The sequence below is a fragment of the Manis javanica genome, chromosome 17 (genome assembly GCF_040802235.1).
Source record: "Manis javanica isolate MJ-LG chromosome 17, MJ_LKY, whole genome shotgun sequence".
NCBI lineage: Eukaryota > Metazoa > Chordata > Mammalia > Pholidota > Manidae > Manis > Manis javanica.
The window spans coordinates 52,983,890-52,998,731 of record NC_133172.1 but is presented as its reverse complement, the minus strand read 5'-3'; the positions used below and the strand labels follow the sequence as shown (position 1 = coordinate 52,998,731).

The following is a 14,842-nucleotide window of genomic DNA, read 5'->3' as shown; positions in this document are numbered from 1 at the left end:
AAGCAGATCAGTACAAGTAGAATTTTTGGGTTTTATGGTAAGAATGTATTTAAGAGGCTGTAAAATTTTACATTGCCACTAGCAATGTATGCAGGTTCCAGTTTCATTCCGTCTCACTAAAACTGTATTAGCAGTTTTTTGGACTATAGCTATTCTTCTGGGTATGCAGTGGTATGTCCTTGTGGTCTCAATTTTAATTTCCTTAGTGACTTAAGACGTTTAGCATCTTTTAATGTACTTTTACTCCATTTATAAACCTCTTTTAAGAAATGTCTATTAACATCTCTTGCCAATCAACTTTTAATTGGTTGGTTGTCTTCTCGTTTTTAAGTTGTAAGAGTTCCTTTTGGACTACCTGTAAGTCCTTTAAGCTTTCTCTGCTTCTGTTTTCTGAAAATGTGTGTGTATGTTTGGTGTTATTCCTTCCTTAAATATTTGACAGAATTCACCAGTGAAGCATTTACACCTTAGCTTTTCTTTTGGTGGGTAGATCTTTAATCACTCATCCAATTCCTTTTATTATGATAGGTCAATCAGATTTCCTTTCTTCTTGTGTTAATTTTGGTAATTTGTCCATTTTACTTACATTGTCTATTTTCTTGACACAAAGTTGGGACACATAAATATTCCCTAAAAACCTTTTTGATTTCTGCTGTATCAGTTGTGTTGATTTCCCCCTTTCCATCCTGAATCCTGATTTGGGTAATTTCGTCTTTTCTTTCTTTCCTAGAAGCTTATTGAAAGAAACTTTAAGATCATACAATCATGTTCATAGCAGCTTTAATCAGAATAAACAAAGGCTTCTAACAATCCAAATGTCCATCATTAGAAAAATGAAAATACAATGAAATACTGCCAGAAACTGAAAAACAAGACAACAAAAACCACCTACTGATACAGGCGCCAACATGGGTTTATCTCACAGACATTATGTGTAACAAAGGAATCCAGGCCTCAAAGTGTGCATATTCTGTGAATCGGTTTATACGCTATTCAGAACAATAAAACTGATCTATAGCGATAAAAATCAGAATAGCAGTTGCTTACTGGGGAAATTCAGCTTGCAAGAAAGGGGGTGCACATTCTGAAAACCCACCCCAACCACTCAACAGGCTCCCGTAAAAGTCTGGACCAGGAGGAAACACCACGTAAACCAAGGGGCAATGCCCTAACGAGGGACCCCAGCAGAGGAGGTCATCCCTGCTTTACACCAGTGGACAATGAAGCCCAGGGGTAGGAGGGACAATGCCAGGGTCACACAGAGCACCTGGCTAGGACCTAGGCCTTCTGGCGTTTCATCTGCCCACCTCCTCTGCATCGGGCTCCTGAATCTGGCCTTGCCCTGGCTTCTTGCAGTGAGCCAGGGCCTCTCAAAAGTTGGTCCCCTGAAGGCTCCAAAATATATTTCCTCCCTTCTGTCCTAAGTGCATGGCACTGTGCTGCACAGGAGAACTAGCCATTTATTTTCAAAGCCTGGGAGCAGGAATTGGGCCTTTTGTTAACTGGCACAGAGCAGGGCTTGGGGAATTGAAGTCAAGGGGCCAGGACGTGATTTAGAGTGTATCTGCACCAGTGTCTGGGAGCAGGAGGCCAGAGATGCAACCCGTGCTCATCGGCTGACCTGGGGAAAGTCCCTTAGATGCACGAAGCCCAGCTTCCTCATCTGTGACACGGCCGCCGTGTCTGCTACCTCACAGGGTGTTTGCAACAATTAAATGAGCGCACATATGTGAAGTTACTTTGTAAGCTCTTTAGAAAAAGGTTGCTATTCTTAAGCACTGCTGGGATCCAGACAGGGTGAATTTGAGGCTGTCTGGCCATCCGCTTGAGAGAGAAGAAACTCCTGAGGCCCTGGGTTTGCAGGGGAGACATGCAACCCCAGGTGGCATGTGGTCCTTGTGCCTGGCCCTGCCCCCACTCCCCAGTACCCATGAGGATATCCATGCCCCCACCAGTGTTTTTCCCCCAAAAAGCCAACCACATTTGCATCTCAGCAGTTTCCAGGGAGCTGACACCTGGCTCTGAGAGGGTGCTGACCCAAGGGTCAAGGGTCACACAAACTCCAGAAGGAGGAAGTAGTTGGTTTGCAAACCTATCCTTTGGAATGGCTTAATAACAGACATACTGGCCATGGTGTAGGTCTGTTCCAACTCAGCCAGGTGGGATTGTGCAGGCCGCGGCCAGGCCCAGAGCATAGTGGTAGCGTGTGCCCTCCTGCTACACTGCCTGTTTGTCCAGAGCCAGACTTGTTCCCAGCAGGACTCAACGCAGCCAAGGCATCACGTGCTCCCCCTTGCCTCGCCCTCTTCTGGCCTATAGTCACGTGGGGGGGGGGATGGTGGCGAAAGGGCTGGGGCCCAGCTCCCCACATTGCCAAGACCACATAAGACACCCTTTTCCTCTTGCAGGTGCAGCCCCAACCTACTACCTACAAACCCACCAGACCAGGGCCCTCACCCACCTGTGGCACCTGTCTGGTGTGTGGTTACCACCTGCCTATGTTTAATTCATGACTGGGAGCTGGAATGAGCTTCTCAAGAAAGGGAAGAACTCCCTCACCCAGGGTCTTGCCCAGTTCCTGCCCACCCTCAGGGCACAAAGCTGGCTGAGGCCCCAGCCTCCGCTGGGCCTGGGCCTGGGAGTGGAAGCTGTGGGTGACCCGGAGGACATTGTCCCAGGCAGGGCACAGCCATCGTTTTTTAAACCACAGCCCAGGAATGTCTGTGGGCCAATCAGCAGGGTCTCTGAGGGCTCCCCCAGGGCTCTAATATTCCTGCAATGATTAGCAGGGGCCACAGGGTCAGTGCGCACCACTTAGTTCGGCTGATGCTGGCGCGACTGGCCAGGCCAGGGGCTGGAGGAGGTAGAGGTCCCTGGGATTGGAACTCTTTTCATGCCAGTGCCGACAGGAGGCTGTTTGGACACACCGATTACTCACCAGCCTCCCCCTTTTGTCTGCCAGCCCAGCTTGACTCCTGGAGATTGTGAATAGCTCCATCCAGCCTGGGAAGCGAGCGGGGACAGCTGAGCCAGGACATGCCGCCAGTGCCCACCAGGCCCATGTTGCAGCCAGAGCCCTCCACTGGGCTGGGGGGCCGCTGGCCTGGCCTCCTGCCTGTGCTCCTGGCTCTTCTTGGCATGGCCTGGGCAGAGGTGAGGACTCTCCAGCTGCAGGGGGAACAGTCTCCAGTGCCTGGAGGTAAGGGGCCCCTGGGTGAGGGCAGAGGTGGAGGAGCTATGGGCTCTGCAGAGGGATGCTAGGGGCCTTCTGGAAGCCAGTTCCCAGGCCTGAGCCCTGAGCAAGCTGGTGTGGTTTAAAAAGCACTCTCAGGCAGCGCAGGGGCACCGGGCAGATGGCAGAGCCTGGGACTCGGGGACAGGACGACTGAAAGGGAGTGGGCCCAGGTTGGGGTCCAGGAGGAATCCCAGCCCAGAACCTGCAACTGGGGCCCAGGAGAGCCACCGTGGCCGAGAGGAGCCCCAGCCAGGGAGCCCTCATGAGCCCAGGGCTGAGCCCTCCTCACAGCTGGCCCCTGGCCCCCGTTTCCTTCTATCAGTGCTCCCCCAGGCTCTCAACCCAGGTGCCGCCACTGCTGCGTCCCTCTCTTCTCCGCAACTGTCTCTCCACCTCTCGGCCCCCGTCCCTCTGCCGGGCCCTCACACACACACCCACCATCCCCGGTCCATCTGAGGTCCTGCTCATCCTGCCACGGCCCCTGCACCCCATCACCCGGGGGGGTCAGGCCCAGGTCCTGCCTGGCTCAGGGGCCTGACCTTCTCTCTCGCCCCAGCCCTGAGCAGAAAGGAGAGTTTCCTGCTCCTCTCCCTGCACAACCGCCTGCGCAGCCGGGTCCACCCCCCTGCGGCCAACATGCAGAGAATGGTGAGTACGCCAGCCCAGCTCAACCAGGGGCAGCCGCGCGGGCAACCCCGGAGAGGGTTCAGGAGGCCATCCCAGCTCTGGGCACCCTTCCCGCTGGCAGGGCCGGAGGGGCAGCCTCGCCCCCCCCCCACCCGGGGGACTGGGCCCGGTTCCCAGGGGCTCCACAGCCCCGTGCTCCCGGTAGGGCAGTCCTTCGGCCTCTCCTCGCATCCCATCCCGTTACCCCGGAGACCTGGAGACCTGGAAGGGGCAGGAAAAGGAGCTTCACAAAAGAGTCCCTGCGGGATCAACGGGCAGCGGAAAGGGAGGGAAAAGCATCCTCCTGGGTGAAGGGGGCTGGGGTGCGACCAGGACACCCAGTGCTTCTTCGCGGGCGTGTCTGGGCGCCCAGAGGGGCCCCTCCAAGCTCCCTGCTCAATCATGGGGCCTTGGGGAGGAGGCGGAGGCTTCCCGCCACCCTGACTGGGGTGGGAAGTGTCATCCTGGGGCCCAAAAACGCCGCCCCCTCGCGCGGACCCCAGCTGCTCCAGCCCGTTAGCAGGCCAGGGAGCGAGGCGGGCAGGGTGGGGTGGGCAGGGTTCCCCCTGGCCGCCTCCCGGACACTCCTCCGAGTCTGGCGTGGCCGCGGCGACCTTGAGAGGTCCGGGGGCAGTTTCCCAGCAGGTGGGGGAGGGGCGCGCCGGCGGGGAGGAGTGGCTCTGCCCCTCCCGGCTCCGCCCCCTCTCCCTGCTCTGCCCCCCCCTCTCCCGGCTCCGCCCCCCTCTCCCGGCTCTGCTCCCCCTCCCGGCTCCGCCCCCTCCCGGCTCTGCCCCCTCTGCCGGTCAGCTCCCACTCCCCGCAGCCCGCACTTCCCGCCCTGGCAACCCGTGTGGGGGTGCACCTGATCACTTTCTGGCCCCTTCTACCGAAGTCTTAGGAAACAGCATTTCATAAACAATGCAAGAGGAGCCCCACCACCCAGCCTCCCTCAGGCCCAGGGCTTTGGCCCCTGTGGGCTTCCTATGCTTTTACCCAGTAGAGACTGAGCCCCTTGGGTGGTGCGGGCTGCCAGGCCTCTGGCTCCAATCCTCATCAGACAGAAAATCACAGACTGTCTGTCCAGGGTCAGGCCCTGAGCACAGCGCTTTCCTCCCTGCATCATCTAATCCTCGGGCAACCCTATCCTTAGGAAGGTTATGTCTCCATCCTACAGATGAGGACGTTTAGTCACTGAGATTAGGGGACTGCTGGAGGTCACGCCGCGGGAATGGGGTGGCGGGTGGGGTGACCAGGTGCAGCGCACGGCATGCTGACTGCCCTGCTGACCGTGGGGCTCAGCTGGTGCCTGGGTTGGGAGAGCAGCTTAGGGTTCTCGCTGGGACCTCTCACCCCCTCTCCTGTCCTGACTCCCGCTGGTGCCCCTATACACCCCAAGGTCAGGGTGAGGGAACAGGACCCATGGGTGCTGAGGCCCAGGGGGAACAGCCGAGCCTTTGTGACAAGGGCCAGTTGCTCCGAACGGCAAACACAGAACCGGTTTGAAAGGCCTAGGCACTGCCAAGGGCTCACATTACCAGCCGCCAAGAATTACCACAGAAGCCTGCCCTGGGCTGGCAAGCCCTCAGGAGCGCCCGCCCCCTGCGGGGGTGCCTCAGGCAGGGCCTCAGGGTGCCCCACGGGAGTCAGGAGGATGGAGCCTCTCAGGCCTGGGTGGAGCCAGGCTCTAGTGCCCAGACACCCCCAGTGCTTTTTCCAACACACCTTGGATATCTCCTCGCAGGTCCTGTCTGACCTTTTCTGGCCCCAGGAAAGTGGGTGAAACCAGCTCAGATGTCAGGCAGCCGAGGAGGATTCTGGGTCCAGTGCTCTCTGCATGACTGGACACCCATGGGGGAGTAGGATTATTAAGGCTGCTGCTGATGTCTCTGTTTGCGTCCCTCCCAGGACTGGAGCGAGAGCCTGGCCCAGTGGGCTCAGGCCAGGGCCGCCCTCTGTGGCGCCCCGGCCCAGTGCCCTGTGTCTACCCCTGGGGCCGCCCCCCAAGTGGGCTGGAATGTGCAGCTGCTGTCTGTGGGCTTAGCATCCTTCGTCCACGTGGTGGGCCTGTGGTTCGCTGAGGGGCAGCAGTACAGCCACACAGCCGCAGAGTGTGCCCGAAATGCCACCTGCACCCGCTACACTCAGGTGAGGCCAGGGTACCAGCTCCAAGCCCCATGGACCTCTGGGGCCAGCTCAGAAGCGCTACAGCTTGTTCTAAAAGTGGTGGTGGCGGCTTTTCCTCCAATTTTTGTAGTTTTACTATTTTTAGCTTTTAATATGAAATATTTCAAACATAAATCAAGTAATGGACTCCACTCCCCTTACTCATTACCTCGATTTTTTTAAAAAGTTAGTTCTATTTGTTTCTCATCTTTTAAAATACTACTCCCACCCTTTCCTCCATCCTGCCCAGAGGTCAGCTTCCTGAAGCCCAGGGGGATCACTCCCAAGCACGTCTCCTTTGTTTTCTTCTACACACCTGGCATTGGTGCTGGGGTATGGCGCCAAAGAACACAGGCAAAACCCCAAGCCTGTTATAGAACCTTTACTACATGTGTAAGTGTTTGGATACCTTTTCTACTTGTGCAAGGGGGTTGTGTGTTTTTAAATCCTATATGAGTGCTCTTTCTATGTGTCTCCTTTCATAGTTTGTGTTTATCACTCACAGACCATGTTTGTGAGATTTACTTCCACTGATCCAAATACACATGGGTGATTCACTGTGAATAAAGTACAGTTTAGAAGCGTCTAGGTTATTTCCACTTTTTTACTATTACAAGTCATTCACAGTGCCCAAATCCTAGTTCATGTCCTCTTGTATACACATGTCCAGAGCTTCTCTAGGACACACTTGGAAGGGAATGGCCAGGTCATAGCATACACTGCAATCTAACCAGCTATTGCCAAAGTGATCGCAGGAATGGTATTCCTGCCCACAAGTCAGTTCTCACTTTCCTGTATTAGCAGGCGTCTTAATTTTGGCCAACCCAAGGCTGTGAAATGCCACCTCACTCCATTTTTAATTTGCATTTCCCTGATTACCTATGAGACCGAGCACATTTCCTGTTCTGTTCGTTGCCTGTTCATATCCCTTGCCCATTTTTATAACATGGTGTCTTATTAATTTATAACCATCCTTTCTATATTCTTTACACTTTGTTAGTCATATTGGTTGCAAATACCTTTTCTAGCATATGACTTAATTTTTTTTGTAGATAATTATTTTTTATTGAAGGGTAGTTGACAAACAGTATTACATTAGTTTCAAGTGTACAACACAGTGATTCAACATTTATATACATAATTCTAGCTACCAGCTATCACCATACAAAGTTGTTACAATATTTTGACTATATTCCCTATGCTATACATTACATCCCAGTTACTTATTTATTTTACAATTGGAAGTATGTACTTTTTTTTTGTTTGTTTGTTTCAGAGGGCATCTCTCATATTTATTGATCAAATAGTTGTTAACAACAATAAAATTCTGTATAGGGGACTCAATGCACAATCATTAATCCACCCCAAGCCTAATTTTCATCAGTCTCCAATCTTCTGAAGCATAACGAACATGACTTAATATTTTTTATGCTATCCATTATAAGACAAATCGTTTAGAAGATTTTAATACTAACATAATCCATTTTCTCAGGTCTTTTTCTTTATACTTCATCCATTTGTTGTGTCATGTTTAAGAAACTCTTTTCTATTCTGACATCAGAAGGATATTCTTCCTATATTTTCTTACAAAGTTGAAATGTTTTCCTTTCTCATATTGAAGTCATTAAGCCACCTGGAATTTTTTATGTGGTGTGTCACAGGATTAATTTAATTTTTTTCCACATGGGCAGTTTTACTGAGAGTTGACCCTTCCCCCGCTGATTTGTAATGTCACGTCAGTCACATGCCAGCTCCCATAGCCACCCAGGCCTGTTGCTGAATTCTCTGCTCTGTTGCTTTTGTTTATCCCTGTACAAATTGTGTTTTAATGATTTTGGCTTTATGAAGAGTTTTGACAGGAAAATCCCCTGTATTACCATTACTGTTCAAAAATTTCTTGGCTCTTCTTGGCTTCTGATTCTTTCATGTGAATTAAGTAAATAAGCTTTATCAGGTATTTCTCTTTAACCTAAGTTTGTTCAGGATTTTTAAAATCATGAATCCATCTTGTTTTATAAAATGCTTTTTTTTGCACCTCCTGAAATAATCATATGGTGTTCTCTTAACTGTTAAAATGAAATGCATGAATAGTTTTGTGTGTGTGTGTGTAAAAGCTGTTGCATAACACTAGATCTTCCTGGTTACGTTTTTTTTAAATTATTTTCTTTCTTCTATTTTATTTGGTTTATTCTCTTATTTTTTCTATATTCTCGATATAGGTCCTTAGCTCATTAATTTTAAGTCTTTTCATTTCTGATGTATGTATTTAAAGCTCTAAATTGCCCTCTAGATATCATTAGCTACATTCCTTCAATTCTGATATTTAGTGATTTCATTGTCATTTAGATCTGTGTTTCTTTCCTCTTCTCCATCACGATGTGGTCTTCGATTTTGAAGTGTAAGTTCACATGTCCAAACTCTGCTTTCTCTGTTACTTACTTCTTGGTTATTTACCTCAGATTCCATTGCACTGAATTTATAGAATGTGGCTTTTGGCATACGGCTGTTTGTTGAGTCTCACTTTGTGGTTTAGGGAAGAGTTAATGTTTACAAAAGTTCCCTGAATTCCTACAAAGAATGTATGTTCTCCAATTGTTGGGCGCGTATGGATGACTATATGTTCTTGTTCCCCTGCCTCTTACTTGTCATTTTCAGGGCTCCTAGAATTTGCTTAGCTCTTCCTATGTATTGACCATTTGTGCTGTTTTCAAGTTATCACTGATCCTAAGACTTTAAATCTAAGTTTGACCACTATTAAAGGCCTGTACCTGTTAGCTTTTGTTGCGTAACACCCTACCCCCAAATTTACCATCTGATTCTGCAGGTTGGCAGTGTGGGCTGGGCTCAGGTGGGAGGTGCTACTGCAGCTGCCCCTCCTCACAGCCCTGCGCGGCCCAGCGGCTGCTCCTAAGGCCCCAGTCAGCTGCTGGGATGGCTGGGAGCTGGCTTTTTAGAATGGCCTCAACTGGCTCATCGCTGCCCTGTGCGGTCTTTCAGCCCCCAGCCCATTTGCGTGGCGGCTGAGCAGGAGAGTTCTATGAGTGGAAATTGCAGGGTCTCCTGAAGCCAAGGTTCAAAACTGGCTCAGTATCCCCGCAACTGCATACTCTTGGCTTGGCCTTCGCAAGCCACAGGGCCAGCCCCAGTAAGGTGTGGGAGTGACTCCGCATTTTGATGCAAACAGCTGCGAAGCCGTGTTTAAAAGAGCAGCTTTAGACACGCGAAGGGTTGTGGCCATTTTTGCAACCTATGGCAGGGCCCTTGCTGTGCAAGGCTCTCTTGTGCCACCCATTCACAAGCCCCCCGGCCTTCGGGTATTTGCTTATTCTCCCCCTCCACTCCTCTGCTCCCAGAAAGCCTTCCTAGATCAAACCACCCGTCCTCGCAGCCCCGCCCAGCACAGCGCTCTCCTGAGGCCCTCAGGGAGGTGAGCGAGCAGTCCGGGTGACAGCTGTATTCCCGTGCCCAGAAAGCATCCCCAGTGCTTCTGGCAACCCGGGAGTGGGGGTGGCCAGCGATGGCCTTTCTGAGCCACCGTGTCTCCTGCAGCTCGTGTGGGCCACCTCGAGCCAGCTGGGCTGTGGACGGCAGCTCTGCTCTGGGGCCCAGACCAAGATGGAAGCCTTCGTCTGCGCCTACTCTCCCGGGTAAGCCCCCGCCTCAGGGATGCCCTGCCACCTGCTGCTGGGCTGGGGGTGCACTCCCCACCCCCCAACAGCCTTCATCCTTTGGTCTGCACTCATGGTGGGAGAGGGAAGGAGGAGGAAGGGGACACGGTGCAGTAGTGGGTAGCACCCAAGTTCCGGCCATACAGCCCGCGGTCCCTCAGATGCCCCTTCCTGGAAGTACGCCCCTGCCCCCAGAACAGTTTGGAGGTCAGCTGTTCTCTCCTGGGAAGTCTGTCTCACCCAGCTCCCTGACTCCTTGGCCGGGCCAGTAGGAGCTGCAGGGGCCAGTGGGCAGGCAATGAGGCCCAGCCTCGCCTTGCACAAGGGCGGGCCTCCCAGCCTCCGGCGCTGCTCTCACAGAGGCAACTGGGAGGTGAACGGGAAGACAGTCGTCCCCTATAAGAAGGGGGACTGGTGTTCGCTCTGCACAGCCCGCGTCTCGGGCTGCTTCAAAGCCTGGGACCACGCAGGGGGCCTCTGTGGTAAGTGCCAACCCTGCCTGCCTCCTGCTGGGGCAGCGGGTACACGGGAGCCCGACCTGGTGATCCTGGAGTTGGGTGGCACTGAGGGACTGTCTGGGAGCCCTGCCCTTAGTGCCCGGGGAGGGACCTGCCTGGCCTGCCTCGGGGAGGCCCCCCTCAGAGCTGCCTCCTCGTCTGACCAGAAGTCCCCAGGAACCCGTGTCGCATGAGCTGCCGGAACAATGGACATCTCAATGTCAGCACCTGCCAGTGCCACTGCCCCCCTGGCTACACGGGCAGGTACTGCCAAGGTGAGGCACACCTGGACCTCCAGAGCACGGCCACCGGGGGCCCCCCAGAGAGGGACATCCAGCCCAGGACACATGCGGGCAGCCCTCAGAGGGCGAGCAGGGACTGAGCCAGGCGCACACCCATGCCCGCGCGGGGTGTCCAGGGCAGCGCTGCGCACACTGGGAGGTGTTCCAGGGAATCCTGACTGAGTTAGCGGTGCTGACTGTGTACTGGCTGATCTACACACTGCATATAGTCAGTCAATAAGCGTTCACTGAGCACTGACTGTCTGCCAGACCCTGAACTGTGCGGAGGATTCAAGGTGAAATCCGATTTGGCCCCTAAAGCTCTGGGGTGGTGGGAGATGGACAGTTTTAGGGTCAGAAATGGGTTCTTGTCCTACTGTCCCCCCTCTCCAGCTCTGTGACTACAGGCAGGTTGCCTCCTAAACCCCAATTTGCTTCTCTACAATGGAAATCAAACCAAAGATGCCATGTGTGGCAGCAGTTGGAAGCCCTGATGGGTTCCGTCCCCGAGAAGGGTGTCTTGGCCATGGCTGGTCTCTGCCCAGCCGCCGCGGCCCATGAGGGGCGGCCTGGGGCCCAGGGGCTGAGGGCTAAGCCACCCCTGCCTGCTGTCCCGGCAGTGCGGTGCAGCGTGCAGTGCGTGCACGGCCGGTTCCGGGAGGAGGAGTGCTCCTGTGTCTGCAGCATCGGCTATGGGGGAGCCCGGTGTGCCAGTGAGTCCTGCCCCAAGCCCCCCACAAGCCAGAGCCCTCCCTGGGCTGACCCGCTCTGACCAGCTCACAGGCGCCCGCTGGGCCTCTCTTCCCAGTTCCTCATCCAGTGGCATCTGGTGGTAGCTTGCACTTGGCCGTGGTGGGGGTATTTACACCACAGAAACTGGCCAATGCTACATTGTGTTTTGTTTTTTTTAAGAGAGAGGGAGCTGGTTGTTACATGTTTACCAGCACACCACTGACCCCCACCCACTCCAGCCAGGAGAAGGTAGCCCAAAGAAGGGGCACCTGGCAGGGCAGGAGGGGTAACGATCCTGAGGTCCACCCCCCACAAAGCCGGTCTCCCCTCTCCCCAGCCAGGGTGCACTTTCCCTTCCACGCCTGTGACCTGAGGATCGATGGAGACTGCTTCACGGTATCTTCGGAGACAGACACCTACTACAGGGCCAAGATGACCTGCCAGGTGGTAGCTGACCCCTGCCTTCCCAGGGACTCTCCAGGGTCTCAGGCAACGGTTTTCACGGAGGGACCCCAGACTAAGACGATTGCTTCAACCTCTCCTGACCTGACTCTTGTCATTAGTATAAAGCAGAGGCCACAAACTCAGAGGTCCATGGAAGCCAGGAGGTCACTTACTGATCTGAGGGACCCACCCAACCCCTATCTAAGGAGCCATCCTGACTCGGCGCTAGCTGCCAGCTGCCACACAGGAATAGGCGTTCAGAGAGGCCAGAACTTGGATTTTTTTTTTTTCCAAGAGAACCAGAAATTCAGATTTTCAGTGGCATCTCTTGATTTATTAATATTGGCAGCCAAGTCAAATGTACTTAAGACTCTGAGCATAGTGAAACAAAACCCTTCCAAGGATGGGACTGTGCCATTCTGGGCCCCTGTGCACAGAGAGGAGGTGCAGGCAAGGGAGGGCCAGGGGGACCCCTAAGAGGTACGAGGCTGTGGGGGTGAAGACAGCTTGACCACTGGTTTGACGTCAGCGGCCACAGGGAGGTGGCAGGATGGACAGGGAGGGCTGGCCTGAGCTCTGGGGCCCTGCTAGCATGACCTGGAATGGACATTACAGAGAAAAGGCGGGGTGCTAGCCCAGATTGAGAGCCAGAAAGTGCAGGACATCCTCGCCTTCTACCTGAGCCGCCTGGAGACCACCAACGAGGTGACTGACAGAGACTTTGACACCAGAAACTTCTGGATCGGTGAGTGCCTGGCTGGTGGGGGCGGTGAGGGGGGGGCAGGAATCTGGGCCATGGACACCCAGAGCACCCTGCCCCTCAGCAGACAGTTAAGGGTGGAAGGAGGAGAGCTTGGGGCCCAGAATGAGGTCAGTAGTCAGGCTGGTGAACCCACCCCCTGGGGAGAGAGCCTAGGGGAGGGAGCACTGTCAGGGGGCTGGGGCTGGAGCCCTCCTCTCAGGGAGCCTGGGCTCTGAACAGGGCCCAGGCATCTTGGGTGATGCGGCCAACCTTGGCTGCTGTGGCCCAGGGCTCACCTATAAGACTGCTAAGGACTCCTTCCGCTGGACCACCGGGAAGCACCAGTCCTTCACCAGCTTCGCCTTTGGGCAGCCTGACAACCAGGGGTGAGTCTGGGCACCCGCTGCCCTGGGTCCACCTTCTCACCTGGGCCTGCTGTCCAAGCTTCAGACCCCACAGAGGATCTCCACCCAGCCTGCTGCCGGGCTGACCCCTCTGCAGGTCTGGGCCTTACGTGGTGCCCAGGATGTCTGGGGACAGCTGGGAGTGGGCACGGTGCTGAGGTGAGGGCACATCCCTGGCCTCTAGGGGCTCACAGAAAAGAGAGGGAACCCAGGAGGGTGTTATCCATCCCTTGGTCCCCACCGTCCCTTCGGCTGTGCCTCACCCTGCCCCGGCCCTCCACCCCACCCCACCATCCCCCCTGCCCGCCTCAGTACCCTGCTTCTGGCCTCCTTAACTGTCTCTCCACCTCCACCCACTCATCCACACATCTACCCACAAGCCAGCCTAGACCAAGGCCTTCTGATTCTGTGGCCCTGCTCTGGCCTTTAAAGCCCAGGAATGCCCAGGCAGGGGGTGGGGGTAGGATTAGGTGGCACAGTGGAGGTGGTAGGGCTGTGTGGCCACCAAGGGCTCAGAATATCTTGCCTAGCCTCCCCTCAGCCTCCTTGACAGGAGCCAGGCCGATGCCCCGGCCCATCCCTTGGGGGAAGTCGGCCTGGCTGGGCTCCCAGGCACCCTTTCTCTGCTGGGAGGAAGGGCATGGGCCTTCTCCTCCTGTTCCCCTTGCCACCCCCCACTGGCTGGGTGGCTGAGTGCTGGCAGTGGATAGGTGGGGTTCCCACCCCCAAGTAGGGGGTTTGCCAAGACCTCCCAGCTTCTGCGGGAAGAGCTGTAGTGGTCCTAGGAGCGGGCATGGGAGCTCGGGGGTGGGTCTGGCTCCCAGAGGCCCGTATTTGGGATGGGAGCACCTAGGCCTCTTAGCTGCAGGTGGCCTGCAGGAGAAGAGGAGTTAAGCCCCTCCTAGGGTCTTCATTTCACTCCCCCTCCTGAGCACCCGCAGGTTTGGCAACTGCGTGGAGCTGCAGGCATCGGCGGCCTTCAACTGGAACGACCAGCGCTGTAAAACCCGAAACCGTTACATCTGCCAGTTTGGTGAGGGCCTCCCGCGGCTCTCCTCCTCTGGCTTACGTCCCTGGGGTACCCACTGGTCAGCTCCAGGTGCTAGGATACCCAGGTCACAGGCCCAGAGAGCATTTGGGCCCATGGGGACACCGAGGTCTCCTGCTCAGGGCTTTGGTGACCTGCAGGCGCCTGAGACCCAGCGGGCAGGGGGAGATGCGCCCAGCCTCACACAGCATGTCCACAGCAGAACGGGAACGGCAGCCTGGCTGGGGATTTCTCCAGGGTCCCTTCCTCCTGTCACCGGCGACCTGTCAGGTGCCTTGGTGTGCCCTGATTCCCTAGAGCCCAGTGAATTTTGGTAGGTGGCCCAGGTGAAACCTAGCCCTGAACCAGCTCCCAGCAGCACCTGCCGGAAGGGTCTGGAGCTGCATATGGGACCACAGCCATTTCCGGCCAAGAACAGCAGGGTCCGCATCCCAGGACTGCCTGGGCTGCCACTGCCCCTCACTCTGTTCGGCTTCCTTTCCAGCTCACGAGCACATTTCCCGGTGGGACCCGGGGCCCTGAGGCTCAGGCCTGCCTCACCCCTGCCAGCGCCTGGAAGCACAGCCCTGCTTGCCTATCTGTCCACCTGCCTGGGACAAGGGCCAGGCTGGGGCCACAAGCCCCATACACCAAGAGTCTCAGACCTTGCAGGAAGTGGGGTATGGGTACAAATGAGGCCAATGGGGAGTCTGGCATGGGGGAGGGAGCCTTGGGCCCCCTCAGCCTGCTTTTCCTCGGGAAGATGGATCTCAACGAGGGCCAGCAGTCAGAAGAGACCACTCTCCTCCATGTGGGCTGGACCCTCGGTGGCAGATGGGGGGATCCTTGCTGCCCAGGATGTACCCCCAAAAGGATTAAACTAAGTTATGAATCAGCTGGACTTGCAAATGTTCATGTTGAAGGGGAATCATGGCTGCGTGCTACACTCCCCAGCCCCTTCCTAGGCCACCCTCTGGAGGTTT

At 55.0% G+C, this 14,842-nt stretch overlaps 1 protein-coding gene across 10 annotated transcripts; it reads left to right on the top strand.

The window, feature by feature from the left end:
• The first annotated feature begins 2,670 nt into the window (after nt 1–2,670).
• On the top strand, nt 2,671–14,541 carry LOC108408036 (C-type lectin domain family 18 member A). 10 transcript variants are annotated; one of them, XM_073225458.1, is made up of 13 exons: nt 2,714–2,863; nt 2,963–3,199; nt 3,792–3,883; nt 5,807–6,046; nt 9,614–9,711; nt 10,093–10,214; nt 10,397–10,504; nt 11,131–11,223; nt 11,580–11,686; nt 12,302–12,431; nt 12,718–12,814; nt 13,774–13,865; nt 14,365–14,541. In XM_073225458.1, the coding sequence occupies exons 2-13, from the start codon at nt 3,037–3,039 to the stop codon at nt 14,400–14,402; spliced, it is 1,380 nt and encodes a 459-aa protein (XP_073081559.1). In that variant the 5' UTR covers nt 2,714–2,863; nt 2,963–3,036; the 3' UTR covers nt 14,403–14,541. The 10 variants fall into 10 exon arrangements, with proteins under 10 accessions (XP_073081557.1, XP_073081558.1, XP_073081554.1 ...); XM_073225456.1 differs by having other exon boundaries at nt 2,671–2,863; nt 10,400–10,504; nt 13,774–14,499; XM_073225453.1 differs by having other exon boundaries at nt 2,680–2,863; nt 13,774–14,499.
• Nucleotides 14,542–14,842: the final 301 nt, after the last annotated feature.

What these genes read in the sequence shown, in the direction of transcription:
- LOC108408036 (XM_073225453.1), top strand. Translation starts at nt 3,037, where the DNA reads ATGCCGCCAGTGCCCACCAGGCCCATGTTGCAGCCAGAGCCCTCCACT. An exon ending in CGGCCAACATGCAGAGAATG is followed by an intron (nt 3,884 to 5,806) that starts GTGAGTACGCCA and finishes CGTCCCTCCCAG; the next exon opens with GACTGGAGCGAGAGCCTGGC. An exon ending in CACCAGAAACTTCTGGATCG is followed by an intron (nt 12,432 to 12,717) that starts GTGAGTGCCTGG and finishes GCTGTGGCCCAG; the next exon opens with GGCTCACCTATAAGACTGCT.